The sequence below is a fragment of the Zonotrichia albicollis genome, chromosome 6 (genome assembly GCF_047830755.1).
Source record: "Zonotrichia albicollis isolate bZonAlb1 chromosome 6, bZonAlb1.hap1, whole genome shotgun sequence".
Classification (NCBI taxonomy): domain Eukaryota; kingdom Metazoa; phylum Chordata; class Aves; order Passeriformes; family Passerellidae; genus Zonotrichia; species Zonotrichia albicollis.
Window position 1 is genome coordinate 32682414 of NC_133824.1, and position 20826 is coordinate 32703239.

Consider the following 20826-nt stretch of genomic DNA (forward strand, 5'->3'; position numbering starts at 1 on the left):
GTATTGAATTATCATTTATTTTGCATTTTGAGTGTTATCTTTACAGTGCAGTTGTTATTAGTTACTATTAATTGTTTTACAGTAGGGCTTAAAATCCACAGTTAAAATCTTTAAACTCTTTTGTACTGGAATTCCGCAAAAACATGATTAAACACAACTTACTTCCAAGAAAGATTCATGAGCGAGAATCAAGGTATCACTGTGGGGGAAAGGAAGACAAAAGAACAGGAGCAGGAAAATAAGTAAAACTGCAAAAAACATGGTTAATTGATACATTCTAAATGGTATGGGGATATAAATGCAATTCTTGGTATATGTGACCAGAAAATGTTCAACAGGGTTTTTGCACAGGAAAAAATAGTGAGAAATATATACAAATATGTATTTTTAAATTTCCTTCAGTACTGCAGTCTCTTTCATAGTAATGTATTTCACCTTGTAACATTTGTTACCGAGTTTGACGCCACTGATGATATTTCCAGGTAAATTAAAAAGTAGCTACAGATGGATAAGGCCCTACAGCCCAGTGCACCTTTTGCTCAGACACCACACAGGAGCTGTATCTGCATAACTGAATGCGTGACATGTGTTTGTGAAGTAATCATTTATTATGCAAACATCAAAACTTCATTATACCTAATTTTATTAAATATGTACATGTTATTACTATTTAAAAGAACGAGTCTCATTCCAAGATCTGCAAACTTCTCTCTAGCTCTGAGAGCTGCGGCAGAGCCTGTATTAATGCTAGTTTAAAAGCTGGAAGCTAACGCGGTGTCACTGTGGGTGACACAGCACCACCTCTGGAGGCAAAACTTCATTGGCTGTATTCTTTAGTTACAATACAATCAAAACAAAAAAAAAAAAAAAAAAAAAAGAAAAAGTGAAGAAAAAAATATCTTTCCTGACATATATTTGTTCATTGTTTAAATTTCCCAACTCTGTCCAGCTTGGAGGATGGAAGCAAAGAATTCTGTCATGATTGGGGTTCTCAGATGCTGAAGAAGGGGATTCGTACCAGAAACATCTGATGATAAAGGCTGTTTAAAGGCAGAGAAGGGGGCACAGGAAGCAAAGAGAAAGATGTGTCCATCTCCTCTGCTGGAATCCAGCCAGGAGCTCTCAATATTTTTCTTGCTTAGGGTCCCATGGCCTCAGTGAGGATAATGCTTCCTATCAGTGGCCCCCCTTCCCATCACCTCTCCACTAAACTGGTAGGTCAGCTTCTTCTTAACTTTCTTGACCTCCCCTGTCTTGCCATAGTTTCTCAAAGCCCGTGCCATCTTCTGGTAGGTCATTTTCTTGCGGTTGCCTTTCTGGATGCCCCAGCGATGCGCCAATGCTTCTTTGTGTTTGGAGGAGAACTGGAAAGTACCTTTCTCCTTGTCCACCCACCAAATGCTGTCCTTCATGTCCCCACTGCGAAGAAGGTCCAGAAGGAACTGATACAGACGTATCTTTTTCTTGCTGCCTGTGTGAGAGTCAAAAATAAAGCCAGTGGAGCATTAGTATTTGTGTGTAGTTCCTGGAGAAACAGCAAAAAGTATCTAAGTATTCCAGCTACCTTGGGAGACATAACTTCAGTTAGCAGCATTTATAACAGTAGACAATATAACAGTGTGAGGAAAAAATGTGGGGTTATATACCAAGAAGGAAAAGCAAGATTAATTCCAATGGCTAAACTTCTGAAATTCATTTGCTTATTTGAAGCTAATTGAAAAACATTGCTAATTCAAAATTAACTTAGACCTAATTTTGGCAGGTTATACAGAATGTGACTCTCAGATACTGAGCAAAGAGAGCTATTTTTTTTTTTAATTGGTTCTTCTTTGACTTTCTTGTCTTGGTTTTCCTGGCTGTTTTTAGAAATTGGAGTAGAAATGGCAAAAGCCATTTCCATTCAGGAAGTCTGAATAGACAAAGCCAAAGGAGGCAAGGGAGTACATTAAGAAATGAGGTTTGAGATAGTTATGGTTGTGAGATTCAGAGGACAGGAGAGTGCAATGAGTCAGGGAAAGAAAAGCTTTGGAAGTGGCATAAAATACTAGCACAGCAGTTCTACAGTTTCATTCATTATCCTCATGGTAATAAAACACCTGCTCAGTTCATAGCTTGACAAAATCCTTCTGTTTTCACTGACCTGTTTCTCCATGCATAATTCCAGGCCCAGGCTCCACACCGTCATTCTCCCCATCTGAAACCTCCAAGGGGGGGCTCTGCCTCTCTATGTCCTCCTCATCAGAGCTGGGCTGAGGTGGAGAGAAGTACATCCGGGGCAAATAGGACACCTTTGGAGAACAGAGCAGCAGAGGGAGAAAGCAGTGACACAGAGTAGGACATCAAGATTAAAAAAGGAAATGTAATGAAAAGAGGCACAGAGAAAAGGAGGAAGAAAGTTAGAGGTATGGGAAAATGTTTAGTGTAATACTGAGTGACTTAGTTGTTGACATTTATTAAGGAACACTTTCAGATAACAGTCAACACACATGTACAATGATGCACCTTTACCAGAGGGAAGAATGAGTAACGTAAATGCCAAACTTTCTCATACCTTATATCCTATGCAAATAGCACTGTCCCTCTTTCCCATATCTCCCCAAAGCTTGCTTTCTTCCTAATGAGCTTCTGATTCTGGTTGTCTATCCCCAGAATGAAACTGCTTTTCAGAACAACTTTTTTCCTAACTCAGTCCATCTGGAGCTGAATTTGAAAGGGATGAACAGTTCTGCCCTATCATGGCTGGCTTTTGCTCTGTTGTCCTGTTCCTTTCTCAGGCACAGTACCTCCTGATGGCACCAAAACCCTATGGGACTGCATCCAAATTTGGAGATGGAATTGTTCCGGTCCATCAGCTTTCTCTCATAAACTTCCCCCATGAGGAGAGGAGTAGCCTTAACACTAAGATAAGGATATATCATATCAGCCCATACTCTCTTTTCCGAAATGGCTATCTGAAAATTCCCCATTAGGGGGGAATTTCTCATCTGCTAAGCTAGCAAGCCAGTTTTTGTGTTAAATTCCCTTGCCCTTATATAGAGGTGTTGTCAGAAGCAGTGTGGAATATACCTCAGCTCTGTAAATTCTCACTTGTGGTCTGGTTTGCTAGGAAACATGACCAGTTGGCACAGATTACTGCATCTTCTTATTTAATAATGTGAAGCAGGTCAGTCTGAGGGGTAGGGAATAAGAACCCAGTCCCTACATTAAAAAAACCCAACCAACATTCCCCAAACCCAGCAGCATATTTTATGCAGCTTTCATGAAGTGGGACAGATGATAGTCCTTGAAAGTGAGCTTCTTTTGTACTGCTCTTCTCCTTCACCAGAGAGGGATGTTTTGAGCCTGATGCCCTCCCCAGGGGACCTCAGGTGCTGGGTGGGCAGTGGGTGCTCATGAGTCACTCACCCTGTGCTGGCTTTGGCCGAGAGGGGCTTTTTGGGAGAGTTTTGCACCACCTTGAAGTGTCCCAATAAGGCGCGTGCCAAGGGCTGCGTGGGCACTGCAGCTGGCAGTTAATGAGCTGGCACATTGGCTGCAGCCGATCTGGCAGGAAGGGCAGGATTGGGCAAGAGCCCCTGTAAGCTTCCTGTCAGATCCCCAGGAGTGAAACTTCAGCCCTCACCACAGCCACCTTCAGCTTCTTACAGTTAACAAAGCTGCAGCGCTGGGGTAGAAAGGAAGGGAGAGACTGTGCCATGGGGGAAGGGGAATGAGGAGGGGGGACAGGGTCCTACAGGGGGGAGGAACAGAGATTGGTGCCCTTGAGAAAAGGGCTGTGGAAACCTGGAGTGCTTTGGGAGGTCATATGGGAGTAAGGAACTGCTTCACTGGGGCTCAGTGGGACAGTGGGAGGGGACATGGCGTCTTGCAGAGGCCAGCCTGGGGAGCTGAGTGAGCTTTCTCCATGTTGTCCCCACTGTCCCTGACTGCTGTATCTTTGCTTACACTTCCTCTGCACCTGAAATTCAACAAGGACAGCCAATATACTGTCACAAAGTTTTGGGACAGAGTCACAGAGGACTGACCTGTGTGCTTTAAAGAGCCAGGTTACTAATGCAGCTCTGGAGAGAGAAAACTTAAGGAACTACTAGTTACTTTCCATATTCTGATGTTTTCCCAGGGTCTGTGGCCCCTACATGTGATTTTCCTCTTTCTAAAAGTTCTTCTCAGGGCTTTCCAACCTTCTCTTTCATTCTTCCTTCAGAATGAATATTTTTTTTCTTATTTTAGTATTTCTGAGGTCCCTGTTGGCAGGCTAACAAAATTTCAAACAAATCTTGTTCATGAACATGTTACACTTCAAATTTAATTTCACAAAGCAATGTGATATCCACAGAAAACTGAAGAAATATCTTTGCACCTTCCTCCTTTATTGCAAACAGTAACCCTGATATTGCAGGACAAGCATACTAGTTAAAAACTAGCAAATTAGAGGAGGATTAAAACTTGCTTCTTGCAAGTTTTTTTCTCACACAAACTGTGACTGAGACGCACCAGAAGCTGAACTTCAGAGCATGCCAAGTACTATTTGTATGAGCTATTCTAGGAATGAAAGTAAAATAAAGTAAAAAGCCAAAGATCCCCTGCTGGTAAGGAAAAGAAGGGCAGTGGTGAATTCTACATACTAACATCTGCAGCTTGGTAGGGTGTGGGGCAGGGAGATCACAGTGCTGTTTATCAAAAGTTGTAACAAAATTAGTTCCCTGCCTTTCATCCTGAAATGAAAGACCATAGCTGAGAAGAATGAATGTGAATAAGCAGAAGTGGCCTCTCTTGCCTTTTGGTTGTGCTTCCAAAGACACCCCTAAAGGGGCTCATTTTCCTCCTTTGCCCTTGGCCAGAGGTCGTGGTTGGTCATTAGGTATTAGCAGTTGCAACAAGCAACTGAAACAACTTGAAGCTTCCCACAGGCTGCTGTTCCATGATGCATTTTTTATATTTGTAACTTTCTGTTCCTAATTCTTTGTTTGTATCTACATCTTAAATTCTATTCCTGATTTTTTTGATGGCTTGCAGCTTCCTGTTGTCAGTGTTAACTTACTCATTCTATTTTTTCTCTTCTTTCTTTTTGATTAATACAGTATTAACATCCAATTTCGGTTTGCTTTGAGCAGGGAAACCCAAAATGCCAAGCCCATGCATGCAGTTTTTCTCACAAAGTTTCAGCAAGGGTACTGTTACATGCAGCACTGTAATCAGCAAACACTCTTTTCTCTGACTTCAGTTCTACTCTGTCTTGCATTTAGGACATTTCATGTACATTGGGGAACACTTTAGCACAAGATCTTCCAGCTTTCTTACCGTCCCCAGTAATGACTTTGGGCATACTCTTGTAGGATCAAGAGTGATTTCCACATCTGCTGTGCTTATTATCTTTGCAGTATGATGGAACACCTTATAATTTCAGGTTTAGCGAGAATTCACTGGTGCTTTGGTGACTACTGCATAGTGGAGTATATATTTTTTTTTAACAGGGAAATGCCTGGCTTAAGGTAAAATCTGAGCAAAGACAAGACATTGTGTTTTGGCTTGTGACTTATTTACTCACAGATAGAAGCACAAGTAGGGTCTCCTCAGCCTGGTCAGAGACTTGTCTTTGTTGGCATTTCTCATACAAGTCATATAAAATTTTCAGGGTTCCTTGGAAATATTTAAAACTTTACTGCTACTTCAAAGCTCAGAATTACTTCTTAATAGCCCAGGGTACCCTTGCTATGATGATACAAAGTGTCTCACCTCCAGTTCATCTGCAGAATTGCAAACCAGTTGATCTTCATTCCAAATGAAACAAAAATTGAAATTCAAAACACCTCCACAAAATGCAGTTCTCATTTTAAACAGTGTGGGGAGCATAATTTCTCATTGGCAAAAAGAATGTTTAAAATACATTAGTCCTGAGAATGAAGACATTACATCCCCTAAGAACCTGAGTAACTAATTCCAGAAATTTCTTTCACTTCATAGTATGCATTCCCAATGTATTCTTTTCTTTACTGTTAATTACACTCTGAAGTTCTGAGCAGGGTTGGTGCCCATACCTGATGGTTGAGTCCGATGTGTGTGGTTGGGATTGCAGAATCCAGGACGTGCATTTGCTCGATCTCCATGTGCCTGTAGAGCTGCTGCAGCTGGGGAGGCTGCACACTCTGCAGCTCTGTGAAATGGTTGTCTCCAAAGGTCTCAAATTCACTGTGCATGTGGTGTGGATGATATTCCCAATAATGATCTAAAGAAAGTAAAAATAGATTGTCCATCCCAGCAAGATGAAAAAAACATGGCATTTACCTGGCTTTCATGGATTCTCACTCCAGTCACAGCCCTTTCTGCCCTCTCCAAACCACTCCTGTTGACCTGTTTGTCTCTGCTGACAATTTCTATAGATCCCTGCAAAGTTTCTTTTCCTAATCTCCTAAATTCCTGTGACTGGGAAGTATTACTTAGGCCACTTTTAGTAGGAAAATGCTCTCAGATAGTGAGATGGATTTAAATGATAATTTAACACAAGATGCAGAAGATGTTAATGTTGGCATCTTTCTCAAGAAGGGACCATAACAAGTTTCAAAACATTGTCATTCTTAAGACAACAAATTCTACTGATTTACACACTGTCATATTCTTATTACACTCTTCCTCATGGCATGGAAATGAGGAGGTGGAAAAAATGTAAAGATTATTCTGCAGCTATCTTTAGACTTTATTTTACTATGCTAGCAAAATTTCAGGAATGCTGCATAAAAGTCACTTCCTGCTGTTTTGCTATATCACACATTTTTAAGTACCAAGACTAGAGAATAAAAGGATAAACACTTGGAAATCTGGTGTACACTGTATATGGGAAGGCTGAATTCTAATGCAGATTCTTTCTCTACCTTTTTTATCTCTTTAGTACATTTGAAATTTCTGTGATAATTTGGATTTAAAAAAAATATAAAGAAGTACTTAAATAACCACTATAATATTTCCTGATTAATTTATCTTAGAAATGAAATTCCATATTATTCTCAGTTCTAGATTTCTGGATTTTTTAGTTCAACATAAACCTTCAGCTTTTTAGAATGTCATATTTGCTGCTCAAAATTTAAAATTTTCTGCAAGAAATGTGAAGTAATTCTAATTTCTCATATACAATAGCTGCATACATAATTCTGCACATATCTATGTGCAACCTGTTTTTAAAATCAGTGTCAACACTGCATCCTCTGCTGTGACTGAGCTTGGACCTAATTTTCCAGGATTAATCTTTTTGTGTATCACTTTATGCATGGCTGAAATTTCTTTATGATATTCTGTGTATCAGTTCTAATTTATATCTTAATATTCCACATTCTCTTCCCTTATTGAATTATTTTAAAAATTTCTGTCCTCCCCTTTACATGTTTTCACGTTGCTGTCATGTACTCTTACAATCTACTTCTCTTCATCCCTTAAGCTAGCATCAGCTCTGGGTCTTTCAGTGTAAATCAGCATATTCATCTCCCTATTCACACTTGTACACTTCTCCAAGCTTCCTCCCAGCTGTTGACAACCTTCCAATAACGCAATGAACAGAATTGAACATGTTCCTCTAAATGTAGTTAAATTTATAGAGGAACAATTGTCTCGTTCTGCAATATATGTTATTGTGCATGACATCTGGATATTAGTGTGCTATGAATATTTTTCTTAAATACCAAGTTAGTTCTTTTCCTCAGTCCAAGGGAGGGACCTTGAATGTGGCTTCCTTTGGAGTGAACCCCGTGATAAGTTTACACCAAGCACACTTGTACCTGAGAAGCTGTAAGCTCTTTCAGTTGCCTTTGTGCTCAAGCCAGTAGAAATTTATTTGGAGGCTCTGTGAGATCCTTTATGATACCAGCACTTACTTTTTTGTCCTTTCTGCTTTTCTGATTCATGAATAAACCTCTTCACTGCATGAGAAAGGGGTGGAAATGTGCTTATAAAAGTATCCAGGGAGCTGCTGCATTATTTTGTCATTTCCTCACTTTGTTGTACGGCACTTTCTATGGCCTCTGTGTGGATTTTATAGCCCTAAGATAATTACAGTGCACAGTAGCACTTCTTCATGTTGCACTTCAAGACAAAAAATTCAGTTTCTAGAGTAAAAAAGTGGGGTTTATGGATGCAAAGCACTCAGGTGTTTTTATATCCACATCTGCTGCAACATCTACTGCAAGGAAACAGCAGTGTGAGAGTTGAAATGCATCATTTACCTAAGGCTGTGTCCTGGTAGGAAGCTTGAGCACTTTCAGTGTGAAACCTTTCTGTTTAGTTGGGAGACTGAGCCACACTAACTCATGTTTTGTCTAGGTTAAATTGGTGCAGATTTCTCTAAGTAGAGCCAGCCCTTGAGGTCCCATATACCATGGGCAGCCCTGCATATTAAATTGTTGAGAATACATCCTGGGAATATTCTAAACTCCTGTTCCTTAGAGTGATGTGGCTCTGCCTGTTGTGTGGAAAGTGCTGTGTTAGAGGGCAATGTATATTCCCAAAGATCTCTTGTCACTGATAATCCACAACAGCAATTGAGATCAGTGCATAACTGGGAGGATGACAAAGCCCAGGAAAATGTCTCTGAGGCTGTCCATGGCAGGTGGAATGTCTTACTAGCAGCAAAGCCATGAGTATCTGTGTACCCTCAAGGTGGTCTACTTCTGATAATTTAAAAATATTTTTATCAGTAATGTTTTTATACTTTGAGATACCTCTTAGTTCTTTGGAACCTATGACAAGGTTACTGTGGCTTCTGAAATGTTTTAACTTTTCCCTTGCCAAATTAATTAGCCTATGGAACACTATTTATGCATATTCATGCTAATAACTAATTAGTAATTATCATACTATTTTCTAAATTCCTTTTTAATGGAATTAGATGCTGTTGTAAAAATAAAGTAATAAAATAATACAATTAACACAGCATATAGGATTTAAAGTAATGACATCATAGTATTACACTACCAAAAAATCTATGTCAGAAATTACTTCAACACAAACTTATGTCCAAATGTTCTAGTTGTGATAGGGAGCAAAGTCCTTATTCTTTCCAAAATATCTATAATTTCCCAGTAATCCTTAGGAAAAACAATATTGGTTTAGTAACATTGGAAGAGAAATTACAAATCTGTCCCTACAAGTCCTTCTGCAGTTAACCCTCCTGGCTAAATTATTGCATATGAAAATTAAAAGAGAAAAATTTAAATATCTGCAGATATTTGAGTTACCAGTAACTCTTTACTTCTATGCTCTTTGTTAGTGTTATGTCAGTTACACATACCAATTTGTTCTTTTCTCTAAAATATGATGGCGGAAGGAAGAAAAAAAATAGGAGATAAAAATTCTAGAAATGGAAAGTGCCTGTTCTTTGGGTAAAGGAAAATATCTTAAAAGCCAAGCTATACCTACACCATGGAGTCATTATGAGAAATTTCATGTGAAGTGAAAGAGGATGTGAAAAAAATTCTCTCTTACAGAGGCATGGAGATTATGTTTGTTTTGGTCTTGTATGTAGTGAAAGGTTAGAGGAAGGACAATAATGAATTCTAAACTCCCTCTCATGACAGAGGATGTTAGCCTGTTGGGAAGCAATACCTGACCTAAAGGCATTGTGTCAGTATTCACCATGGAGGTAGATCCTCACTCCACAAGTGAGAAAACCTGACTGAACGTTCCCATGCACCTTCTCATCCCTGTAAGCTGCTTTGCTCCTGTTTTAACAGATGAATAATGGTACCACCAGTGGTCAGAATATGAAACATGTTCTAGGAAGGTATTTGTAATAAGTGTGGAGCAAGAGGCTAGCTGGGCATGATGCAGTGCCAAAGGGCACAGCAGTGCTGAGGCAGCTGTGGAGCTCTGTGAGTTCTGTGAGCTCTGTGAGTCGTGGGAGCTCTGGGAGTTCTGTGAGTTGTGGGAGCTCTGTGAGTTGTGGGAGCTCTGTGAGCTCTGGGAGCTCTGTGAGCGCCGTGCACGCCGTGCTCTGCCCGGCCGGGCACTGCGGTGCCAGGGCTGTGCTGCCAGCCTGGCCCCGGGCCTCGGGGCGCTGCTCCTGCTGGGCTCGCCTGCCAGCACAGGGAGACCCAGGACAGGGCTTCTGCACAGCCCCACGCTGCACAGCTCACAAGCTCCCACTCTGTTTTGCACATCTGAAAAAGCAAGTCAAGGAAAAAAGCCATAGAGGAAATGAGAAAAATATTGAAGGGCACTGGAAACTCAATGTCTTGATCAGACACTACAGAGTCACCCTTGAGAAGAGTGCTGTGGTCCTGGGCCAAGCACCAGTCTTACCTAAAACAATGTTAGAATCTCATTAGCTCTCACTTTACAAACTTCATTACTTTAATTATGCCAAATGTTCAAAAGTCTATGGGTCAGGCCCCATCAAATCATGAGAATAGCTTTGGAGGGAGGTGATTTTTTAATGAAGTTTGGAATTCTTTCTCTTTTTCCTGTAGCATTTCAGACTAAGGTTCACACGTTTGGACATTCCTCCACTTCTATGTGGGCTAACAAAATCAAAGCTGAGATTCCTAAATGGTCATGTTACTCCAGGATGTGGGACAAAAATAAAATCCCAGATCATAAAATCTGGAAAGTTCCAGGAGGCTAGCAATGCAGTGAACAAGGATGAACACTCAGCTTCATACAAAAAGTGATTTTTACTAAACCTATAATGCTTGGTGACAACATAGAGACAAAGCTGCAGTGGAATTTTGTAATTACAAAGATTGCATTAGTGTTACAAAATATGCTGTTACACTTACAGACTTACAAGCTCAGGGTAGGGTGATGGACTAATACATGATCACTCAAAGCAGCTTCTGTCCAGCATGACTGTGTCTCTGTGTTTATTACAGTATTTAAAACAGAGTTACACTGCAGTAAAGAAAATAATTGCACACAATGCTTGTGTTGATGAATGTATCATGCTGTGGTTTTGCTTGTTAATTTCAGTGTGCACTTAATGGAAATAATTTCCTAAATATGACTCACTAATGGAACAGATCTACAAATTTTTTGTGGACTTTACTACTTATTTGTGTAAATAAGTAAGTAAGGGATAGTAAATAAGGTGTAAGGGTTTCCTTCAGTACTATATTTGAGGAAAAGGGACGGTAATGCATGTAGCAACAATCTACAGATTATAATATTTCCATCTCCCTTTCACAAAGTAATTTTTCTAGCAGTGAGAGAGAGGTAGTCTGACACCTCAGGAAATTTTCCAATTTGTTTAACAGTCCCTTGTCAGCAAGATCAAAAGTATTATACTGTCTAGTGGCATCTATTTGCATTAACTGGTTGTATTGAAGTGCATAGTGGTACTAAATAGGCCTGTAAAATTATTTTTATGTATTGCCAGTGATCTCACTGTACCCCAAGCTGAACTTCTCTCTTACAATTCTGTTCTTGTTTCTTCTTTTTATACCATTATCTAATTAGGTTCTTGTCTCTTTCACTGCTGTTACTGCAGCACCTTTTTATTCCTTTCCCCCTCAATTTTTCAATCATTTTGCCTTTATCCACTTTGTTCTGAACACTTAGTACATATTTTTAAATGCACTTTGTGGCATCCTTTTCCTGTTTCTCTGCATAGCTATCCTCAAGACTTTATACTTCTGTCATGTAAACAAAATGAAAGTCGAAGTTGGGTTTTTCAATGTTTATCAGAAAGATGGAAACTACAATAATTTGTGCATTTTAGTCTCCATCTGCATTTTTTGGTTGTTCATTGCTGTTTTGGACTGTGAGCAATTTAAGACAGCACAAGACACAGATATTTCTACACAACCAACTATATTACAGGTGCTTTCATAAATTAAAATTTGATTGAAATGTGCAAGCTGGGATCATCTTCCATAAGCACTTACTGTAGGAGTTAAAATGTTTTTGGGGTTTTTAGGACAAGTGCAGCACAACTTTAGGAACAGACAAATTTCTGTTTAAAGTGCATGTTTAGGTACTGCTTAGGTTATAACCCATACAGGTCACTATCCAGGATGTGTTGTGTTCATCATCCTGAGTAAAATCATGCTAGTGAACTCAGAAATGTAGCTTAGAAGCAGCCTTTCAGTAGAAAAATGGGCAGTAAACCAGATGGGGTGATAAAATGATGAAAGATAAAGGGAAGTTTTTGCTTGAGGTAGCCTAGACTTAATGACAGAAAAGTTATTTCCCAGTGCTTTTTCCTACATGGCATCTTTTATATTTATTGTTTAATTGTCACAATTGCCTTTTGAGATAATCAATGTTATCCTGTTTTATGAGTGTGCAAACAGGTATGGGGTATAATGTAAAAACCCTAAATTTCCATGTGGAATTTGCTGGGTTTGATTAATGAGACTTGACAGATGCCATGAGATAACTTATAAAAACTGAATTAATTCTTTGTCTTCAGGTGTTAAGAATATCATATGTGCTTCCTGAATGAAGTGTAGAGAACAAATTTAGGTAGGAATCTCTTTCAGCTAAATGCTCAGAGCCATCTTAGTCACTCACTGCTCTTTTGTTGCCACAAAACAGCGCTGTGCTATGATTAGTTCATGTCTTAAATTATAACAGCAATGGGCCTGGTTGCTATATCAGTGGGATTCTTTCAGGGAAACTCCAGAACCTGCAGGGACTGCCACCACTAATGGAGTAGAACGGTGCTTTTCCTTCCTGAGTCAATATTGACTCTGGTATTTCCAGGGTGCTCTTGCTGCACCATTGTATTGCACGGGAGACAAAATCCACAAAGCGAGACTCTTGCCTCTGCATTGATTTAGAGTCCAGTGCCCAGACAACACTAAAACGTAGACACCAAGACTTTGAAATCACATACATAAATTGAAGTAATGAATAATCATACAGCATTTTTACCTTGAGTTACGTTCACATACAAACAGCTACAAGGAAGTTTTACATAGATTTAGAGACAGGAAGTACTTGGGTGTACGGGGGGAAGAGTGAAAGTTAAAGTTAGGTGTGGCAGCATGCAATAGAGATCAAAATATAGAGGAAAATATATGGAGTTGAAAAAGGCTAAATATCAAAGAAACCCAAGCACAAATAGATTATCTAGGACCTAAGAGAAATGGGAGTTGGACATGGGAACACAAGAAGAGGAATACACTGTTGCAAATCCATGCTTTAAAAACTTGAGAAGCAAGCTGAATGCTTTTGATCTGCAGAGGAAAATAAAACCACAGTAAAGATAATGAAGGATAGAGATAGTGAGATCCCACTTTCCTGGGAACTCCTTGCATCATAGAGTTCTTTTTAAAATGCTCTTTCAGAGAAACCATGTTGCAGTTGCTGGACTGGAACAAATAATATAATAATATTATATTATTAATAAAATAATTTTTGTTCCTGATTCAAAAATGTGTTCCTATACATTATAGATCACAGCAATATTTTTTTTATTTTCTTGTATGTCCTAAATCCATTTCCTGTGATAACCCATGAGATTTTATGCTCCAAGGAGATAGTTTTTGACTTACCACCATGACTCTCTCCATCACTGTTGAGATACTGGTAATAGTCATGGGGCTGTCGGTAGAGGTCTGACTCATAGGGTACCATATCTTCAGAGGGCTGTAAAAAGAAGAGGAATTTTTAGAACAGTAGGTTTATACAAATCCTTTCCAAATTATTCATATAGTTCGTGAAGGACTGATGCCAACCCATTTTATATTGTTTAGGGAAAGAAAGGGGAGATTTCAAGTTATTACTGAATCAGCAGAAATAAAATGTGTGATGCCAAATACTGGTTTTGGGGAGGAAAAAAAGTTATCCCAGTAGAAAAGAGACCCAGCCTGTGTAGCAGAACTTGTCCACTTGTAATACAGAAATCCCTTGTATCCCACACTCCAGCCTTCTGAGGATACTGCTTTAGAGTTGTAGATATTATGCACAAGTGCAAATACTTTCTTTGGTAGTAACAGATATTTTCTTTTATTGATGATAATGATGATGATTATTATTATTCCTGTACACAAAAAAGAAAGCAGAAACTTCTCTTGCCTAAATATATTGTTTCTACAAGGTCTGAGTAAATGGTGGGAGTCTGTCAGAGGGTAGTGACACTGACAGAGGGCATAAACACATTTTCTTTCTCAGTTACTGTCCAAGGTGACCTCTAAAAGTTTGCTGCCTCAAATCAACTGCACAGGGCTTCTAGATACACACAGTAAAAACTTAAAAAGTCCAAATGTGGAGAAAATAGTGAGTTATGACCTGTTGGATGCTTAGCTGTAGAATTAGAGTCTTCTCTAGCTCTCAAAACTGGTGACATAGGCTAACTTGCCCACTTCTCCTCCTCCTCAGGCCTAGTATTCCAATTGGAACACGGAGTAAGATCTTATGTTGTCACAATGAAGGTTGTTTACTATTAGTTGTGCACAATTTTGTTGCTTCATCTAATGTTTCTTCTTGTTTATTTCCAGAATAAGAGTTAGAGAAAAATAGTGTCTGTTTTGTTAAACCTTAATTCAATTAAGTTTGTTACAGTATTTCTTTCTAATCCAAACAAATTCTTGCACTGTCAACAGCAAAGAACTCAATCACCTTCTTGCCTTTTTTTGGGAAGGAAATTACTTTTAGTATTTCTAGGTGTTAATAGAAACATTTAATTCTATCAATGACTCCATCATAACTAACTTTGAAGGACAAATATTTTGAATAACATGATAACTATATGATCAGTGTCTTTCTTGTGTTTATATTTCATATGCCTATCTATATGTCCCAAATCCTTTCCCTCCATGAGCCTGTCACATTTTTGGAACATCTGCATTTTTTAAGCTTAAGCTGTGGTAACAGCATGACAGAAATACAGGACAGCTTCTCTTTTTCTTACTCCTCTAGACTGCTTGAGAAATGGAACCTAAGGTAGCAGCTGCCACTAAAATCCAGATGGAGGTGGTAGATAAGCAGCTAGCAAAAGGAAAGGACTTTTTTTTCTGGTTTCTATAATTCTTCTGGTTAACTCCTTCGGTTCATTCTGTTGGAATATGGGGATTTAAAGATTGTCCCTTTCTGAGGATTAAGATGCTAGAGCACATACCAAAAACACCCCAACAAAACATTTTCAGAAATTACTTTGGAACTTGGTAAATCCTTAGCAGCAGCCATGTGTTCTATGAGTGTATCATCAAAAGGCACTGGTAAAATTGTCTAAAACTTTGTGACCTTCAGCACACACACTAACTGGGAGTCAGACCCATGGAATATTTAAAACCTCCGGGGAAAATCCATCACCTGGCTACAAGCTCCAAACAGAATCAGTGGTGGTGGACAATTGCTTTGGGGAAATCTTGAGATGACAACCCACAGTAAAGGTTTTCTAGGAGAAAGACTAAGGAAAAGGGACAAGTCATCCTTTAGCTGCATCCACACAGGAATAGCAGTGATGGGACTCTTCTCTGGTCTCCAGAGCTCTACTGTAGGTACAGTCTCCCTTTGCACATCTATGTGATTACAGTAGAATTGCCCTTTATTCACACAGACATAAAAGAGGAAGTATAACATGTTTTCCAGATTTCAGGGAGGTGGTGAAAAAGTCATTACAGCATGTATCTCCTCAACATTTCTGCTTTTTCTCCATGTATTTTCTTGGTGTTCTCTCTGGTTATATGTATTTACTCATCTTCATTCCTTCCACCTTTGGTGTACTCTGATCTCTGACAAGAAAAAGTAATGAGACTGTATTTTGCTTTCTTTAGGATAAAGTTCTGAATGGAATTTCTCCTTCTCATTATCTTTGCAAATTAGTTCATCCCATTCCCTCATTTCCTTTCCCTAAATATATGCTTCCTGGTAAATATATAAACTTATGCCTTCATATTCAAAATTTTAAATTAGTATATTATAAATTAAAAACTAAATTTTAATTAATATTGTAAATTACTATAATTCAAAGGAAAGCATTGATATTCTGTGAAAGGGGAAATGTCAACATCTAAATGAAAAATGCATATCATACTAGTTAGGAAAAACAGAGGTTAAAAAGTCACATAAATGTACATTGTTTGAAAGAAAAATCTCTGTTTCTTCTCAACTGAGATACTAGAAACTGGTACAAATTATTAAAATGTTAATACCTAAATGCAGTGAAGTTTTAAATGCTGATAACAGTTTAGCCAAAAGTAAACTAATTTCGAAAGAAATCACTATCCTGTCAATGTAGGCTTAATTTGCTAAAATTTCCAGTGGTATAGCAAGGCATCTATCACTCATATCTTTACAGAAGTATAACTTGGCAGGAAGGTCAAACATCAGTCCAAAAGTAGATAAAAATTACATATTTTAGGCAAGGAAAAGAATGTTTGGCTTTTCCTAATTGTGCTTTCCTTTGTTGTCTTCTCTCAGTTTCCAAACTCCCCCACTTTAGAGCAATATACATTTACAGGCAATAGTGACTCATAGTCTGACAACTGAGAATTGAACTGAAGTATTTTACCATTCAAAAGCTAATTTTACAGTTCAGATGCATATTCCATGAGCAGAGCTAAAGGGAGGTGTGTTAAATAGACTCTTAAAACAATGACTCCCTTAATATTTACAGATATGACTGATCACAGAGTGAATTGCAGATACCCAACATCTAAAAATGATTTTACATAGGGCATTGGTGTACTATAAACTTCAGTTTGAAAGTCTGGGGCTTAAAATTTCTTTTTCATGGATCCTTGGAATTTTTGTCCTTGGGTTTGTTTCCTGTCCAGTGATCCTTTTGATAAAATACATGTGTGAATATCCTTGTTAACTCATGCAACTGGACCCATCTGTCCCCACACAGGACTTGTAATGCCACTGCTTTCTGTCTTGGTGTCTGATCTTCAAGGGCACAGTAACTAACATGGCAAGATGTATTAAATATTTAAGAGTCTACTTATCATCAACTTAATCGGATGGTGGTTAAAGGACATAGAACAGCATGTATTCTCTCTGATTTTTCTATGGGAAAGTGGGAGATTTCCCTCTATTTATTAGAAAGGCTATTTTCAATAACATGTTTTTAATTGCTTTCTGGATTTTTGGGGAGTGGTTTGTTGTTCTGGGTTTTTTTAAGAAAAATTTCTTTAGAAATGTTTTCTCTAATTAGAGAGGCTTCACCATGTTCATTGCTGTTGCCTCTTGTGTCAATCTTTACCCACTTGCCCTGTCCTTCTCTGGAACCTCCCCACCCACACCCATTTCATCATCTTACTGACAGCTCTTCCATGACACTGAACTGTTTTGTTACTCCTGACAAAAAGCAAAGAATAGCTTATGTTTAATATTTAACTGATGTCAATGGCCATTTGTTCTATTGGTTATTTCCATGTAAAAGAATGACTGAAAGCTTTGTTACAATCCCATAGTTGTGGTCTAAAGTTGGTATCTCCTTGCATGCATGCCATGAGGTGCAGTGCACTATCTAGACAGTATTCTACCCTCAGGTAAGAGGCCAACAAACAATACTTTCTGTCACAGACATCTATAAATGAAGAGGGGCCTCAGTCTTCCATCTTTGCCCTGAAACTCAAGGGAAAAGCCACAAAACCAGCCAGAGAAAGTTCAGTTGGCATTGGTTAAGAGAGACACATTGAACTCAACTGAACAGCAGTCTGAAAATCTTGTTACTCCCCAAGACTTTGTCAGATGATTCCAGGGAATTGTAAAATCACTAAATGCTGATCTGTTTTTTATCTTGATATAACTATTCACTGGCATGTGATTCAAAAATACTTCAGACAATTTCCAGTGATGTGTTGCTGAGACAAGCTTTAAGGCCAAGATTAACTTTATTTCCTTGGAAAAAAATTACAGTATAACTATTTTAGAAAAGATGAGTAAAAATATTAGCATGATTACTCATTGGGCCGGCCTCACTGGACCGTGTTGATAATGCAGTTATGTGGAACACAGTACTTCTGTGGGGCATTTTTGCTCTCATGCAAAAATACTTCATTCAAAGCTGTGATTTCTACAGGTGGCTACTTAAGGATTCATATAAAACTGGAACCCTCTTCAGGCAAAGGTGTTTGACTTAATAATGTTTTGACCCATAACACAACTGAATTCTGTCACGCACTGGAAGACACAGACCCAGTCTGCAGAACTTTTCCCCACAAAATTTCTAATCTTCAGAGGAAGATGCAGTACTCCCAGACAATTTAAACAGTGTTTTCCAGCTGAGGGATAAGAATTTCCTAGCCCAGGCAAGAGAAAGCAGTTACTGACCCACCCTCAACTGACCGGGGAAGGGTGGAGGAGGGAAGTGTTGCTGCAACCCCTGCCTACAAACAGGCTTGTGTTTCCCCACTGAAAAAGTCCCAGGAGACAGACTTGTAGGACTCTAGCTGGCAGTGCTCAAAGTGCACTTAAAGACATTTGAAAGTACAAACCACAAATTTATTAGGTTTTTGGCAGTTTAATCACAAAACAAAAGAAAACCCCCAATTGCTCTATCAAGGGCTTCAGTAAGATGCAATTGGGTTTTCACTGCCAGTTGTATCACTCATCTGAACGCAGTTCAGACATTAATTGCAACACAAATTAGAATATGGGCCAAACTGTGTTAGATTTTCACTCAAGTTATTCAACATATGTCCTGGAATTCAACACTGGGGAAAAAAAAAAGGAAGAAAACTTGGCTATGAGTTAATAAATAGACAGAAAATTAACAATTGGGTTTTTTTTTGAATGGAGATGCAGTTTTCTGGGGTAGCTAAAGACAAGGTTTGTGTTTCTTTATAATTTATTTTTTGTTAAGCCCAACAAGTAACATACTGAGAAATCTCTAGATATGTTTTTTAAGCTCGTTTCTATTCAGATTTCTATTCTGTTGCACTTACAGGAGACCCATTGGGAAATCTTGTGTATTTAAGAAAAAGAAGAACTATTTTTAGAGTCTCCTCACCCTTTAGGTAGATAGGTGATTTCAGGAGAATTGATGATAAACTGATAAAATAAGGGTTCTCCCCCAAAAATAAGATAAATACTTTCAGTTATCATGAATTCTGAACATGACAGGGATTCAAAGGCAATCTTTCTGGATGAAAGATTAGAAATGTCTTTAGTCTTCATTAAATGGGACAAGGCAAAACCAAAACTTGATATAAGTTTTTGTTAAAAACCCTTTGGATCTGCATTGTCTCTCTCTGTTATCTGACACATGTATAGCAATTACTGTAAGCCATCTACCACATAAAAAGCCAAGTCAACCACCTTATCTGACGCCCCTTCAGCTTCTACAAACTTAATGAAATCTAATTAAGGGCTCTTGTACTCAATCTCTTTAGAGATTTCCCATTAAGCCTGGTTTCTGAACAACAGGTTAGTGACATTATTTTTTTCATAAATAATAATTTTTTAACTCACCGTACGATAAATTACAGCAGTGCGACAATGCTTACAGTTAAGGAAAGGACAGAGATGCCCCATAGGCACACAGAAAAATTTATATGTTAGGGAAAACATTGAAAGACTTAAATAAGGACTGTAGGTTTTTTTCCCTATTAGCCAGTTGCTTTTTCACAGTCAGTGAATTCAAGAAAATTCAAGAAAATATTAGGTTAAAAATTAAAATGCCATCATTGAAAAGAACACACAGAGTCCTAAAATCTGCAATATGTAAATCAACATTCAAAAACTCTTTTTTCACAGATTAGTAGGCAGTTAAATATATAAACTATGTCAGAGACTTCGGATGATTAAGAATTACAATTTGAAGAAAGACGACCTTTGTATCACATAGGCGGCACTGAAGAAGAGAGATTTACTGACTTGTTATAAACACCCTGTACAAGAATACCATACATTTAATCTGTGCAAACAAATGGAGATCAAAATCAGATACAAGTTTAGGGAGGAAATGTTAATTTCCCTTTCCATTGCAGTGTTGTCACTAGTTTTATATATTGACCCAAGCCAAACTTCCTGGCATTACAAATACAGACCAAAACAGAGATATTCTCAAATAACAAAACCTGGTTTTCTTTTGCTACTGAACCTAAAGATCCATATTACAAATAAATCCATATACTCACAGGGGGAATAAGGGGAAATCCTTCCATCTTGCAAGCTTGCAACATTCAGCCAACTTCTGAGTGAATTTTTCTTAATTCAGTTTTCAAACATCCAGAATAACTGACTTGCAAAAAATCATATTTAAAAAATGATGGAAGAAAAGGAGGAAAACTAATGAGAAAAGAAAAAAAAAAGCAAGAAAAAAGTGAGATCCTCGGACTCCGTGAAGTCCCTTAGCAGTGGTGGATCTCAGGACAGGAGGACCCTAACAAGTTTTCATAGTTTGCCCTAATAGGTTCGGAGGTGAACTTCTTCCCGAGTTGTATGCGAAGTTCCTGATTTTATCAAATGTCTGTAGAAGGCAGATAGGCCCTGGGTCTATCAGTGCGCTGTGACATCACACTTGAGTTTTGCATATATGTCATTTCAGGGAGCTGCGGCATTCAGCAGGAAGTCTGCCCCAGCCATGGACAGGTGCTCGGCTGTATAATCAGCAGCCCAGAGCCTGCCTTCAGCAAGAGAGAGGGTGAGTGCAGCACCGGGAGAAGGCTCTGTGCTTCCCATTGCACATGAACCAGAACCATGGTGCTGCTGCTCTCAGGTTTAATGAGACATCATAGACACAGCCCCGACAACTTCTGAGAGGCCAGAGCAGTGGCATAGACTTGCATTAATAATAGTCCTGTGTTGAAATGATGTGGCAATACTTAGCAGGTAGGAAAAAAAGAGTATGCAGTTTCAAATACACAGCCTTAGGTTTTTACAAAACACTGAAGTTATGCCCACGAGACTTTTGCCATCAGCTTTGCATGAGAGTAAGTTCAGTGAAAGATA

At 38.6% G+C, this 20826-nt stretch overlaps 1 protein-coding gene across 1 annotated transcript; it reads right to left on the reverse strand.

Annotated features, from left to right (window-relative positions):
* Positions 1 to 841: 841 nt before the first annotated feature.
* Positions 842 to 20360, reverse strand: SPI1 (Spi-1 proto-oncogene). Its single transcript, XM_005480100.3, has 5 exons — positions 20013 to 20360; positions 13479 to 13572; positions 6039 to 6226; positions 2141 to 2288; positions 842 to 1471 (listed from the first exon to the last, which is right to left on the reverse strand). The coding sequence occupies exons 1-5, from the start codon at positions 20055 to 20057 to the stop codon at positions 1155 to 1157; spliced, it is 792 nt and encodes a 263-aa protein (XP_005480157.1). The 5' UTR covers positions 20058 to 20360; the 3' UTR covers positions 842 to 1154.
* Between the last annotated feature and the right edge of the window lie 466 nt (positions 20361 to 20826).

What these genes read in the sequence shown, in the direction of transcription:
- SPI1 (XM_005480100.3), bottom strand. Translation starts at nt 20,057, where the DNA reads ATGTTGCAAGCTTGCAAGATGGAAGGATTTCCCCTTATTCCCCCT. An exon ending in TGATGGAGAGAGTCATGGTG is followed by an intron (nt 6,227 to 13,478) that starts GTAAGTCAAAAA and finishes TACTTTCTTTAG; the next exon opens with ATCATTATTGGGAATATCAT. An exon ending in ACATCGGACTCAACCATCAG is followed by an intron (nt 2,289 to 6,038) that starts GTATGGGCACCA and finishes TGTTCTCCAAAG; the next exon opens with GTGTCCTATTTGCCCCGGAT.